The sequence below is a fragment of the Leptidea sinapis genome, chromosome 25, assembly GCF_905404315.1.
Source record: "Leptidea sinapis chromosome 25, ilLepSina1.1, whole genome shotgun sequence".
In the NCBI taxonomy this organism is placed as follows: Eukaryota; Metazoa; Arthropoda; class Insecta; order Lepidoptera; family Pieridae; genus Leptidea; species Leptidea sinapis.
In genome coordinates, this window is record NC_066289.1 from 1,575,547 (window position 1) to 1,588,789 (window position 13,243).

Genomic DNA, 13,243 nt, shown 5'->3' on the forward strand with positions numbered 1-13,243 from the left:
TTATTCATTGTTACTGAGACATGAACGGAAACAGTTTAATGTTGTCCTTAAACATTGTACTTAAATTGAAATATATGTAAAAAGTGATAAGAGTGCGCAGTTGGAAACCTTTAAATATAAGAGTGAAGTACTTAGTTATGGCGAACGATGATTCTATTGAAACTGTGATTGGACGCTTTGGTAGATACCAAATATGGATCTTTTTTCTGATAACCGTCGGACGGTTGCCAGCCGAATATCAACTGACAAATGTTGTGTTTCTGACACCAAATGCTGAATACGTCTGCAATGATATCGGAGCGAATTATACAGCTAACTATTGTCCGTGTGATAATCCTGAATATGACATATCCATCATGAGATCAGCATCCAGCGATTGGAATCTTATATGTGACAGACGGCAACTGGCAAGTTTTGCTCAATCCATGTTGCAAGTTGGAGTACTGATCGGCAGTTTGTTCTACGGGTATATTGCTGACAGGTATGTAGTGGTGGATTTCTACTATAGCCTTTTTCTACAGACTCTTGTGAAAAGTGATGTGAATGCAAAGTATAACTGTACGTTTCAATGGAATTAAAATCATAATAACTTTAAAGATTTTATAGTAAACCATATTAGTTGATACAGGTATGTGTGCCACAGGCTTCGATGCTTGGCCCGTTTCTCTTTTTAGTATATACTATCGATATTCCATTTATGGTAGAGAAAGTCGCGGATATAGTTTTACCCGCTGTCTATTAGATTTCAACTTCCAAATGGGTTACGGTAATGCTAGATTCCAAAGTTTTGGCCTACCATAAATAGTAAACTACAGCGAGGCCACATAACAGTAACTTTGCATATATAAATGTTCTGCAGCTTTTGCCATTAAAAAGATCAGCCAGTTGACTGATGTGAATTTTGCGTACTTCCATAGCATTATGTCATACAATGTGATGTTGTGGGGTAATTCTGCGGATGTTTATACTAATTTTGTGCTCCAAAAGAGCGCTGTTAGAGTAAACGCAATTTGCGAACAAGAAACTCGCTTCGGGAAGAATTCCAGTTGATAAACATCCTAACCCTTCCCTCAGAATACATATAAATAAATATAATGTATTTAGAAAAAAATATTTCTGAATTCAAGCGTATTGACTGTAGTGGACTAAAAAAATATGATCGATTCCTCGTATTTGCAAATATAAATGAAGTCTAATAATAGGTCTTATTTAAAATAAGCAAGTAATATATTATTGTATAAATACACCTATTTTTCGGTAGGCACAGTGAATCCTGAAATCCTGAATTGATTGTTACTAGAATTACATTGTTTGATTTTCGCTGGAACGGGCCAGTGAAAGCACATATCTCATGAAATGGCCCGAGCCATTAACTGAATATTTATAAAATACCTTTCTCACTTTCACATGACCTAGAAACTCTAAATCCAGCGTCTCACTAGGTCACAATTCACTAACTTATAAATTAAGTCAGCAACTTTTTTTATTTTTAACTCATATTAAACTATTATAGTGATTTTAACCATCAAATGAGAGACCATGGATGAATATAAAGTAGGTAGATATGTAACAATATATTCAGACCCCGTCCACTGCTAGACAAAGGCCTCCCCCAAAGATCTCCACGACGGTCGGTCCTGCGCTGCCCTCATCCAATGTATTCCGGCGATCTTGACCAGATCGTCGATCCATCTTGAGGGGGGCCTACCAACACTGCGTCTTCCGGTACGTGGTCTTGTCGTTTGTCCGTCGGTCCACTGCCAGTTCAGTTTCGCTATTTGAGCTATGTCGGTGACTTTGATTCTCCTACTGATTTGCTTTGTTGAATTGCCTCGGCCAAAGCTGAATCTCTAACAATCAAACATGCAGGCAACCAATTCAATCCGGCTAGAAATAAGAATTTTGATATCTAATAGACTTTATTGTATATGTCGTAGATATATCGTCTGAACTGTAATATTACACTTTCACTAGTGATATTATTATTAAACGGTAGATTGTCAATCGACCTCATTTCTTACAAATTAACAGCCTGGTTTTGACATTGTAATGTCTGTCCGTAAATATACATATGTATCAGTACGGAAACTAAGCCTTGTTGATAAAATACTTACCTATATGTGCGTACACTCCATTGAAGCAATAGGGTTGTCAGGTTATTTGTCTAACCGACTTTAAAAAAGAAGTTCCTTTGGAACGAATCCTTATGGGGCGTTGCAGAGCGTAAAAATGTAAAAAGCGTAAGATTTTTATGCATAGTGTACGTATGCTATCATACATACACTATACAGTGTATAAAGCAATATTATAGTCTACATGATTACTGTTATGTCATGTTTTAAACAACATTTTATTGAATGTTTTTATTTGAAATATTTTTTTGGAATGTTTTTTTTAGCTTTCGTTGAAATATTTTATTTGAAATATTGACGGGAAGCTTTGAAATATGTGTTTTTAAACTGTGTGTTCGTTGAAGTTTCACTTCTACCACAGTCTTAGGAAACTCTTCCCTACAGTCATCCCACGAACATGTCTAGACGGCAAGTATTGTTTTCGTGAGTGTCAATAACGAATATGATATCTATTTTGAGATTCGAGATGGCAGATGTGACTTTTACAATAAAATCAAATTGGGTGTCATTTTCGAGATTATCAGGAGTGTCGAGATTTTCGGGAGTGGAATTACAAATATGACACCCATTTCAAGATCCAAGATGGCGGATGTGACATTTTCAATAAAATCAATATGGGTATCATTTTTGAGATTTTCGGAGTGTCGGTGAACACATAATTTTATTTCAGTCTTCGGTTCCTTAAGTCCGGCATTATCGGCTTCAACACCCTCGAGAATCATGAAAACAACACCCATTATAAAAAAGTTGATAATTTCATGTAGCTCCAACTTGGATTTACTTTTTGACAGTACTATCAGTTTCAACATCCTCAAAAACTATAAAAACGACACCCATGACGAAAAAATTGTCAATTTCATGCTGCCGTCATCTGGGATTAACATTTTGACAGCACTATCTATTTCAGCGCCCTCGAAAACCATGAAAACGACACGCGTGACGAAAAACTTGATAATTTTTAGCAGCCGCCATCTTGAATTTTCATTTTGGCCACACTAGCTGGTATTGGTTTCAACACTCACGTAAACCATGATATGTAGGTAAGTATTTTTGTACAAAATAAATAAATATAAAAAAACATCCTAGAAAACCATTAAACCACACTCATAAAAAAAGATGATAAATATTGCAGCCGCCATCTCAGTGATTTATGTTCACGAATTTATTATAATCGATCTCGCGGACTTATAATATCGAATACCTTCTAATTATAATAATAATATAACAATAAATCATTCCTATCTTACTTTATATTTTAAAAAACAAAAACTGGAGTTTTGATGGAGCCGAGTTCAAATAGCCGTATACCTTGCAATACGTTGGCATTTTTAAAAAGATCGCGGAAACACGTGACACTCTACTCGTATTGACCGCGAAAACTGCTTAGGGGCCTCGTGGAAACGCATGTTTGTGTGAGTGTGTCATTTCGAACATTTGTAGGTAATTTCCGTACTGGTACATATATCTCCTGTGCTATAGTGTTATTATATTAGGTATGTATGCTAGGTAGGTATATTACTAATGAAGTTAGCAGTGTGAGACGTCGAGCGTATTGATTGGTCAATTTTTTTTCATACCCAATTTGCAAAACAATATTGGTAAATATTGGAGCGTGTATGCAATTTTCCATATGAAATTATTGTTGAAGTAGTAAACAAAGGCCAATTCGGTTCTGGCACTGGCCGGCCGCTGCCGCGGCACGCTACCGTCGGCTCGCGCATTGTGATCAAAAGTGTTCATTTGTTTTTGGGACCTACTAGTGGATAAGAGCCGATTTGCTTTGATAACAATTAGTTGATTACACTAATGCATAACTAAAAAATAATGGCTAAATAATACAATAATTACAAGACGCAGACCAATCAGAGACGGGCTCATAAACCAACGACCAGTAAAATTGTCAAAATATCATTGCCCTACAATATCACTATAGTGTACCCGTGACATTACAATATCACTAAAACTTACCACTTGGTTTTGAAATGAAGCCGATTGAAACGGTAGATCCGTTTAATTATAATATCACAAGTGAGATTGTAATATTACGCCTTTGACAATTTTCATGCGACATATTATAAGTATAAGGCTAAGCTTTTTTTTATGAAAATAAGAGATGAGACGAGCAGGACGTACAGCTGATGGTAATTGATATGCCCTGCCCATTACAATGCAGTGCCGCTCAGGATTATTGAAAGACCCAAAAATTCTGAGCGGCACTACAACTGCGCTCATCACCTTGGGACATAAGTCTCATTTGCCTAGTAATTTCACTAGCTCGAAACACAATAATGCTTACACATTACTGCTTACCCATAATCTAGCCGGCATCCTGTGCAAAGGTGCCTCCCACTGGTGCAGCTAAGAGGATTATCATTAAATTTTGTAGAGTAATAAAATGGTTATTGTCTTTTTGAAATAATGTATTTTTTTTTTCAGATATGGACGAAAACTAGCTAATATATTAGCCCTAGTAACAGAGGTTATATTTGTTGCACTGTCAGCGTTTGCAACAGAATTTTGGATGTTTGTAATTTGTCGTTTTCTAGTTGGAACCGGTTTTGGTGGTGCCACCCTTTGTTGTTATGTTATAATTATAGAACTCAGTGGAAAATCCTTCAGACCTTACTTAACTGGCTTGTTGGAAATACCATTTATCGCAGCCTACATTACATTGCCAGTTATTGCATATTTCCTAAAGGATTGGAGGGACTTGCAATTAGCTTCATCAGTTCCATTTGCATTTACTATATTTTATTACTGGATCATACCGGAATCACCACGGTGGCTAATTACAATGGGAAAGAAGGAGGAAGCTGTACAACTTCTCAAATACATAGCAAAAAAGTACGTATTTTTAATTTCATTTGTGTATCAATTAATAGTTTATGTATATTTTTGTTTATGTAAAGGTACCGAACTAACTCTGTGTCTGTCAAGGAATGTTTATTATTACCTATCTCAGATCCGGGCATGGGTTTGTACGCGGACAAAGTCAGGGGTACGCCGATTTCTTGAAAAGCTAAAAATAGATCCAAAATTCTTCGCATACTCAAATTTCAATCCACAAAATCAAAACCTAAGATTAAGGATTGGTCTCCGCTGCGCTCCAACTAGTCGTAGTGGTCCAACTAGTCATTGCGTAGTCGCAAAGTGCGGCAACTAATACTAAGCCCAAGTGGGCGTACTCGAGCCAGTCTCGAACAATGTGTGACGTTGACGTGCAACATGTTCTGTTAGACTTTGCTATTAATCGATGCCAGTTTGCGTAGTAAAACTTTGTAAAAATAATACTACAAGAAATAAGAAAAATACTGGGATCACATAATATCATGAGTAAGTATTTTGTATTTTGATTAATTTCAATGTTAAATAACACGAAGCAATGTTACAAAATTTGAAAGAAACCATTGAGTGTCAAGATTCCACACACATAAGCATCTAATAATTGCCGTAACAAAAAAGCTATTCTTCTTAGGTAGTGCGGTATCTAGTTGGAGTGCAGCGGAGAACAACCTAATCTAAGATCAAAACACATTTTTCCACTGTTTTATAGGAAATATTGAAGCGTGACAGTAAACAATAGTAGTAACGTATACTTGTGTGCGTGGATACTCACAGCTCTGGCGCATTGAGCTATCTCGAACAGTTTATAATGAAAGACGATAGTGCAACACGGGCCACCGGAAGATCAAGCGCCGGTGGCTCTCTGTGTCAAAAACTGTTTAAACACAAACAATTTGCAATGAACTGTGGTCAGTTCAGGATGACGTGATGAAGTGACTTGAAGTTACCCATATCATATAAATGGGTAACTTCTAGTCACTTTGCAAAACAGCGTATGGCGTATCTAGAATAAAAGATAAAATATAAAGGGGATGCAATATCTTTGAAGAATTACGGAATGGACGATTGTCCAAAATTAAAGTATTATTCGCTGACTTACTTTATTTTTTCAGAAACAACATGCTTGTTGACGACATTGAAAGAGTAGTCGACAAAGCGTATGAAGAATCTCAAGATGAAAGAAAACAGCAATATGGGTCTTATCTAGATTTATTTAGGACCCCAAAAATAAGAACATATAGTATGATTACCGCTTTTGTGTGGTTTTGCTGCAGTCACTCGTTTTATGGCATCAACCAATACATAGGTAGACTCGATGGAAATATTTATATAAACTTAGTATTGTCCGCAGCAACTCTTATACCGGCTATGATATACGTAGTATTTGCATCGTTGTATTTAAAAAGGAGACTAGCGATAATTGCGAGTTTTGCTTTGACTGCTTTAACGCTCTTTTTATTCTTGGTAGTCCCAAAATCAATGGATACGTTGATTTTAGTGCTAACTATAATTAGCCAAACTGGGGCATTTACAGCTTTTGCCCAAGTTTATCTGTTTTCTTGTGAAATTTTTCCGACAGTAATCCGTAACTCTGCTATGGGCTTAAGTTCAACTTTCGCTAGACTAGGTAGCTTTATTGCTCCATTTGTGGTCAATATAGGAATCGAATGGGTAACAATAACAATATTCAGTGTTACAGTGCTATTTGCATGTTTTTTGTGTTTCTTTTTACCGGAGACAAAGGACATTGTGCTTTTAAATTCAATTGGACAAACTGAAAAAGATGAAGCGCCCCACATGGTAGATGACGAAAGAAGCGTATAAACATTATTTTCAACTGTGTGTTAATTATTTTATTAAATAAAATTGTTATTTTTTTATTATGTATTTTATTAATAATAGTTATTATTACAAATGATAATATAAAATGGAATGTGCAAGCGGGATTCAGAAAAGGAATGGCATGATGTATGGATCAGGTGCACATTACAGTAAAGTTCTTGGTTAAAAATTTAGAAGATCTATTGCGTTTTTATAGAGTTCAAGGCCTATGACAAAATGGGAAGGAATGAATTGTGGGGGATATTGGCTATGTAAGGGGGGAATAGCGTACTGCTGCAAGCTCTGCAGTCTCTGTGTAGCAGAGCTTACGTAAGGATAAACAGTACGCAAACTGATTTGTTTGACATTCACCGTAGTGATAGCAGCTGATGTGTTGCATCTCCGTGGTTCTTCAATCTATTCGTGGACAAATGTCAAATAATTCCGAGAAGAGTGAATGTGGCCTGCGGATGATGCTTCGCGGTGTAAGTACCATTGTCACTGTTTAGATCACTAAATTGACCTCGGCGAGAAGTAAAACGTCTCAAAGCCGCAATGAAGTTACATTTGAAAAGGTACCTCAATTTCCCGATGTATGCTTTTTCCTTTAAGAGTAGGATTGAATGTTGTGGACTTTTCGCACGTTGAAATGGAATTCGGCTGCCATTTTATTGACGTCAGGTTCAGGCATAACAATTTAAAAAATACCAACTACAAGTAACGTTTGCATACTACTGATGTTTTCTGCAGACATTAAATGACAAGGTTCTATCCCTGTGTCAACACTTGTTGGCTAAACTGCCAATTATCTCATTTATTTGGTGTCAAAATAGACATTCAAGGTTATAATAATTGGATCGAATCTTAGGAACACCATAATAAATGAATTTGTAAAACTCCTCATCAATCCAATATTAGCAAAAAAAAATATTCAAGTTTCAAAATGGCAATTATGGCATTTTGCATTTTCCAGCTAATACGAGTAGGTAGGTGTCACATGTGTAAATGGATTAAAACAAAATTTAAAAAAAGTTAATTAAAAATGGTACGTAAATAATTGCATGATATCCTGCTTTGATAAGTTTTCGATAATTAACTTTTGTAAATAAATTCTCGTTGCACAATACGTTTGCAATAAAATTAGCTTCCTTCCTCCAACCTCATCATCGTGCAAAATTTAAATTATAGCGTTTGGATCAATGGTGTAAGGAATAATTAATGAATATATCAGGTTATTTAAAGGATGATGCCCATTTGGTGACATTAATTAGACTTTATTTTATTATTCTTTGTTTAATTATCTTATGTTAGTTAGAGCTAGATGGGAATGTTCGAGAAGAAATTTATTTAGCTCGAAGCTAATATGTTAATTGGGGAGGACAAATCTTAAAGAAATACTGTTGAATATATCGGGTGGCTACGTTTAGGTGATAGTAGGAGATGATGGTGAGATACATGTGTTTAGATGAGGAATACCGAAGTTGGATAATTATTTTGCACCTTATCAAAATAAACGGGATAAGCCACACCTATTCAGGCAAATGCAACAAGAAAAAAACGAGAAATTTTAAAAATGTTTAGTTCGACTAAGGTGACTACTTCGAAACTGGTGTGGTGAGGCATGTAGATAACTTCCACATGTTTCTGTATGCCAAGGAATTCGACTTAATCACTGCCTACAAACCTCTTGAGGTTATATTCGTTCCGAAGTCCAAACCATGTGCACGGATTGAGTATTAGATACTGAGATTTCAATCTTATAAATATAATGTCATTTATCGTTACGGGGGCAAATAATATAACTTACCCCTTGTCGAGATTAGGTGCTTTTAACCACGATAAGACTCAATACAGAGACTATTGAGCATTCTAGATCAATAGACATATCGCTAAAAGATATTGAAGAACATTCAAAGACATTGTATTACAAAAAGTGAAACAGGGCGAATTTAACAAAAAATGGGATAACGCAATAAAGGATTATATGATTCTTATATATCTTATAGCAGTACTACAACACATTTTCGATAACTTACACTGGTCGGCGTAATCATAAAAGAATATCTTAAAAAAATGATAAATTCCTTAGATATAGAGAGTGAGAAGGTCGGTCTTAAAAAGAATCCTGATAAAACCAAGGTAATGACAAACAGCAAAACCAATAAAATCAGATTGCTCAGATAACCCTTGGGAGTACGTAAATAGCTACATATATCTCGGAAAATTATTATCTTTTTAGAGACAACAGCGATGAGGAAGAAATCGAACGAAGGGTGAATATAGCTGGAAAAAAATCTGGAGCTTAAAATAAATTTTAAAAGGGTCATTCATTCTGCATCTCAAAATGATTGTTATGGAGACCTGCATTCTACCGACTCTCACATACGGCTGTCAAACGTGGACATACGATACAAAAATAAAAACAAAACTAGCGACCTGCCAGAAAACGATGGAGTATGTTGAAAATCAGAAAAATTCAAAAGATTAGAAGTGACAGCATTAGGAAAAGGACAAAACGGATAGATGCTCTTGAGTACGCTGTAACACAAAAGTGACGCTGGGCAGGTCATGTGGCGAGAACGGCAATTTGGAAAGGACCATCTGGCAAAAGTAAATGAGGCCAACCAAGAAACAGATGGGTAGACGATATAATAAAAATGGCAGGAAAAGAATGGAGGGGAAAAGCACAGAAGATTGATGCATGGAGTAAGCTGGAGGAGGCCTATACCCAAAGAGGGGCTCCAATAACTTACCTTTTATATTATACGTGTAGTGTTAAGATAATATTATGTTATGATAATATTATTAGGAGTGATAGTGCCATGTTGGGTCCTCACGGACACAACCGAATTGGGCCGGCACGCCCGGAGAAATACCACTCCCCCACTCGAAACCGGCGTGAAATAGCGGCTATGCCGCTGTGTTTCGTCCGGTGAATGGGGTATCCGGAGGCCTACACCCCCCCTCCCAAATACAAATGGCAGCACAGACTAAAAAGAGACTACTCCAGGACGGTACCAGGCTATGCAGCCCTGGAGAATCCGTCCCTGGGCGTCCACAATTAGGGCCTGTACCTAACAGTGGTTGCTCAGGCTGCCCCACGTATTCTGGAGGGGGCAAATCTGCGCTGACTCGGGGCAAACAGAGCAGGAGGCTCAAACCACCCTCCTCCACACTCGCTGTGGACTTTTGCAACATCAGGGGGCTTCGATCAAATTTAAATGCCGTCAACTCTCACCTGGAGACGGCGAAGCCGGCCCTGCTCTTTTTAACCGAGATACAAATATCCTCCCTGGCTGATTCATCTTACCTTTCCTACCCGGGGTATAATTTGGAACACTCCTTTATACCACAGGTTGGCGTGTGCGTTTACGTCAGGGAGGATGTCTGTTCTCGACGCCTGAGTTTTCTTGAAGGACAGGACCTATCCATCATCTGCTGCTGCTGCGTGTAGACTGCAGTGACCAGCCGCGAATCTACGCATGCCTGTATAGGTCCCATAGCAGTAACGCAGAGAATGACCGGCTCCACGAACACATCCAAATGGCTACAGATTTCGTGTTAGAGCAGATCCCCACTGCAGAGCTCGTGTTTCTTGGCGATTTTAACGCCCACCACGCCGAATGGCTAGGCTCACGTACCACCGATCATGCAGGGAGATCTGTTCACGACTTCGCCTTAGCATATGGTCTGACGCAACTGGTTATTGCGCCAACGCAAATCCCAGATGTGCAAGATCATACACCTTCACTGTTGGACCTTCTGTTGACCTCACATCCAGACGGCTACCTAGTTTCCGTTGACCCTCCTCTGGGATCGTCGGACCACTGCCTGATCCGGAGCACCGTGCCGATCACGCGCCTAACACGGCCTCGCTTCTTACGTTGTCGCCGCGTGTGGCACTATACGTCAGCAGAGTGGGACGAGATGCGGTGCTTTTTTGCATCCTACCCGTGGAGGCAGATCTGTTTTTCGCTGGGAGATCCAGATGCCGCTGCTGACGCTGTTGCTGATGTGGTACTGCAAGGTATGGAACTCTTCATTCCATCCTCCTCTGTGCCTATCGGTGGCAGGTCCCAACCATGGTTTGACCGCTCCTGCAAAATGGCCTCTCGCCGAAAGCAGGAGTGCTATCAGGCTTGGGTCAATGCGGTGGTATCTAAGGATGTGAATTCCAACGAACTTGAAAAACACTTCAATCATGCCTCCAGGTCCTTCAAAAGAGTTATTGCTTACGCGAAGTCGAAGCACATTGGCAGAATTGGCGAGAGACTTGCACGCCTTCCCTCGGGAACTCGTGCGTTCTGGTCGCTCGCCAAGGCTGTCCAAGGAAACTTCTGCCAGCCAGCCATTCCGCCACTGCACAGGGATGATGACTCGCTGGCCTATGACGCGAAAGAGAAAGCTGATCTCCTAGGCTCCCTCTTCGCGTCCAACTCGACTCTGGATGACCAAGGTGCACCACCACTGCATATTCCGCGGTGCGATTCATATATGCAGGAGGTAAAAATCCAGCATGGTGCCGTGCTTAAGGCGCTTCTCACCTTGGACGGCATTCCCCCGATAGTGCTGCGGACATGTGCTCCGGAACTGGTGCCGGTCCTTACCTGTCTTTTCCGGCTCTCCTACTCATCAGGCGTAGTCCCGAAATTATGGAAGGCGGCTTTAGTGCACCCGATCCCTAAGAAAGGTGTACGCTCAGATCCGTCCAGCTACCGCCCAATTGCCATTACCTCCATTTTCTCCAAAGTAATGGAGGCGATCATCAACCGCCAGCTCTTGGGATACCTAGAGGGGCACCAGCTGATCAGCGACTGCCAGTACGGTTTCCGTTAGGGTCGCTCAGCTGGTGATCTTCTTGCATACCTCACCCATAAATGGGCGCAAGCGGTTGAGTCGAACGGAGAGGCGTTGGCGGTGAGTTTGGACATAGCGAAGGCCTTCGATCGGGTGTGGCATAAAGCACTTATAGCGAAACTGCCATCCTATGGGCTTCCCGAGAAATTGTGCAAATGGGTCACTAGCTTTTTGGCTGATTGGAGCATCAAGGTTGTTATCAACGGTGCATGCTCCGACTTAAAACCCATAAACGCTGGTGTCCCGCAAGGCTGTGTGCTATCCCCTACGCTATTTCTTCTGTATATCAATGATATGCTGCAAATCAGCAATATTCATTGCTATGCAGACGACAGCACAGGGTATGCTTCCTACACCGGCCGTGCCAACATGTCCCGGGATAGCGTCTACGAGAACCGAACAAACTTGTGTCTGAAATATCTGAAAAATCGAGACTATGCTTTGCAAAGTCTCTGAATGGGGCCGACATAATTTAGTCCAATTCAACCCCAAGAAGACAAAAGTTTGCGCGTTCACCACTAAAAAGTCTCCCTTTGTCGTATCCCCTCGACTCGAGATCACTCCTCTAACTGCCACAGCCTGTATTGGCATACTTGGCGTCGATATACGAGCGACGTTCAGTTCCGTGGTCACTTGGAATTTAAGGCCAATCTGGCCTCTAAAAAGCTTGGTGTAATCAGTAAGGTGAGACAGTACTTCACTAAAAGCCACCGCCTGCAACTTTATAAGGCGCTAATTCGGCCTCACATGGAGTACTGTTCTCACCTCTGGGCGGGTGCTCCCCAGTACCAGCTTCTTCCATTTGACCGCATACAACGAAGAGCGGCTCGAATAATCGACGATCAAGTCATCTCCGATCGGCTTGATTCTCTAGCATTGCGTAGAGATGTGGGTTCTCTCTGCATCTTCTACCACATTTATCACGGGGAGTGCTCAGAGGAGCTGTTCGGGTTGATTCCAGCGGCCGAATTCCACCATCGGACATTACGTGTAAAGTACCATCCGCAGCACGTAGACGTCTGGCATTCCACAACCGCGCGTTTTGTTCGAAATTTCTTGCCTCGCACAGCCACTTTGTGGAATCAACTACCGGCAGCGGTCTTCCCGAACAGATACGACTTAGGGACCTTCAAGAAAAAAGCATACTCCCACCTTAAAGGCCGGCAACGCATTTCTTGACACACCTGTTGTTGTGGATGTCCATGGGCGGTTGCCTCACCTCTCCCCATCCCGTGAGCCTCTTGCCCGTTTGCCCCCTCTCATATAAAAAAAAAATGTATTCGAAGAGTGTTGGAATCAATTAAAGGCTTATTATTATTTATTTATTATTATGTTTCTTTAGTGACATATTGTTGACAGGTACCTAATCAGTTATACCAACACAATTATGACGACTTATGTTAGATGATACTCATGAGGAATGGTCGCGATGAAGCTGAGACTTAGAGCGAAAGTTTGGTGGCTATGTGACTGCAAGGATATGGAAATTTTAGTACGGTCCTGTAAAGGATGACACTGGTATTGTCAGCAAAACTACCACACCCTCTTAAGAGGAGAGAATTCTCGAGCCAATCCTGGGTTGATATCGC

General features: G+C 40.1%; 1 protein-coding gene across 1 annotated transcript; it reads left to right on the forward strand.

The window, feature by feature from the left end:
- Positions 1 to 6,856, forward strand: LOC126972223 (organic cation transporter protein-like). Its single transcript, XM_050818866.1, has 3 exons — positions 1 to 481; positions 4,569 to 4,976; positions 6,089 to 6,856. The coding sequence occupies exons 1-3, from the start codon at positions 138 to 140 to the stop codon at positions 6,798 to 6,800; spliced, it is 1,464 nt and encodes a 487-aa protein (XP_050674823.1). The 5' UTR covers positions 1 to 137; the 3' UTR covers positions 6,801 to 6,856.
- Positions 6,857 to 13,243: the final 6,387 nt, after the last annotated feature.

Excerpts from the sequence above, each read along its gene's own strand:
- LOC126972223 (XM_050818866.1), top strand. The coding sequence starts at position 138 with ATGGCGAACGATGATTCTATTGAAACTGTGATTGGACGCTTTGGTAGA. Across the intron at positions 482-4,568 it reads TACGGGTATATTGCTGACAG|ATATGGACGAAAACTAGCTA; the intron begins GTATGTAGTGGT and ends TTTTTTTTTCAG. Across the intron at positions 4,977-6,088 it reads CTCAAATACATAGCAAAAAA|AAACAACATGCTTGTTGACG; the intron begins GTACGTATTTTT and ends TTATTTTTTCAG.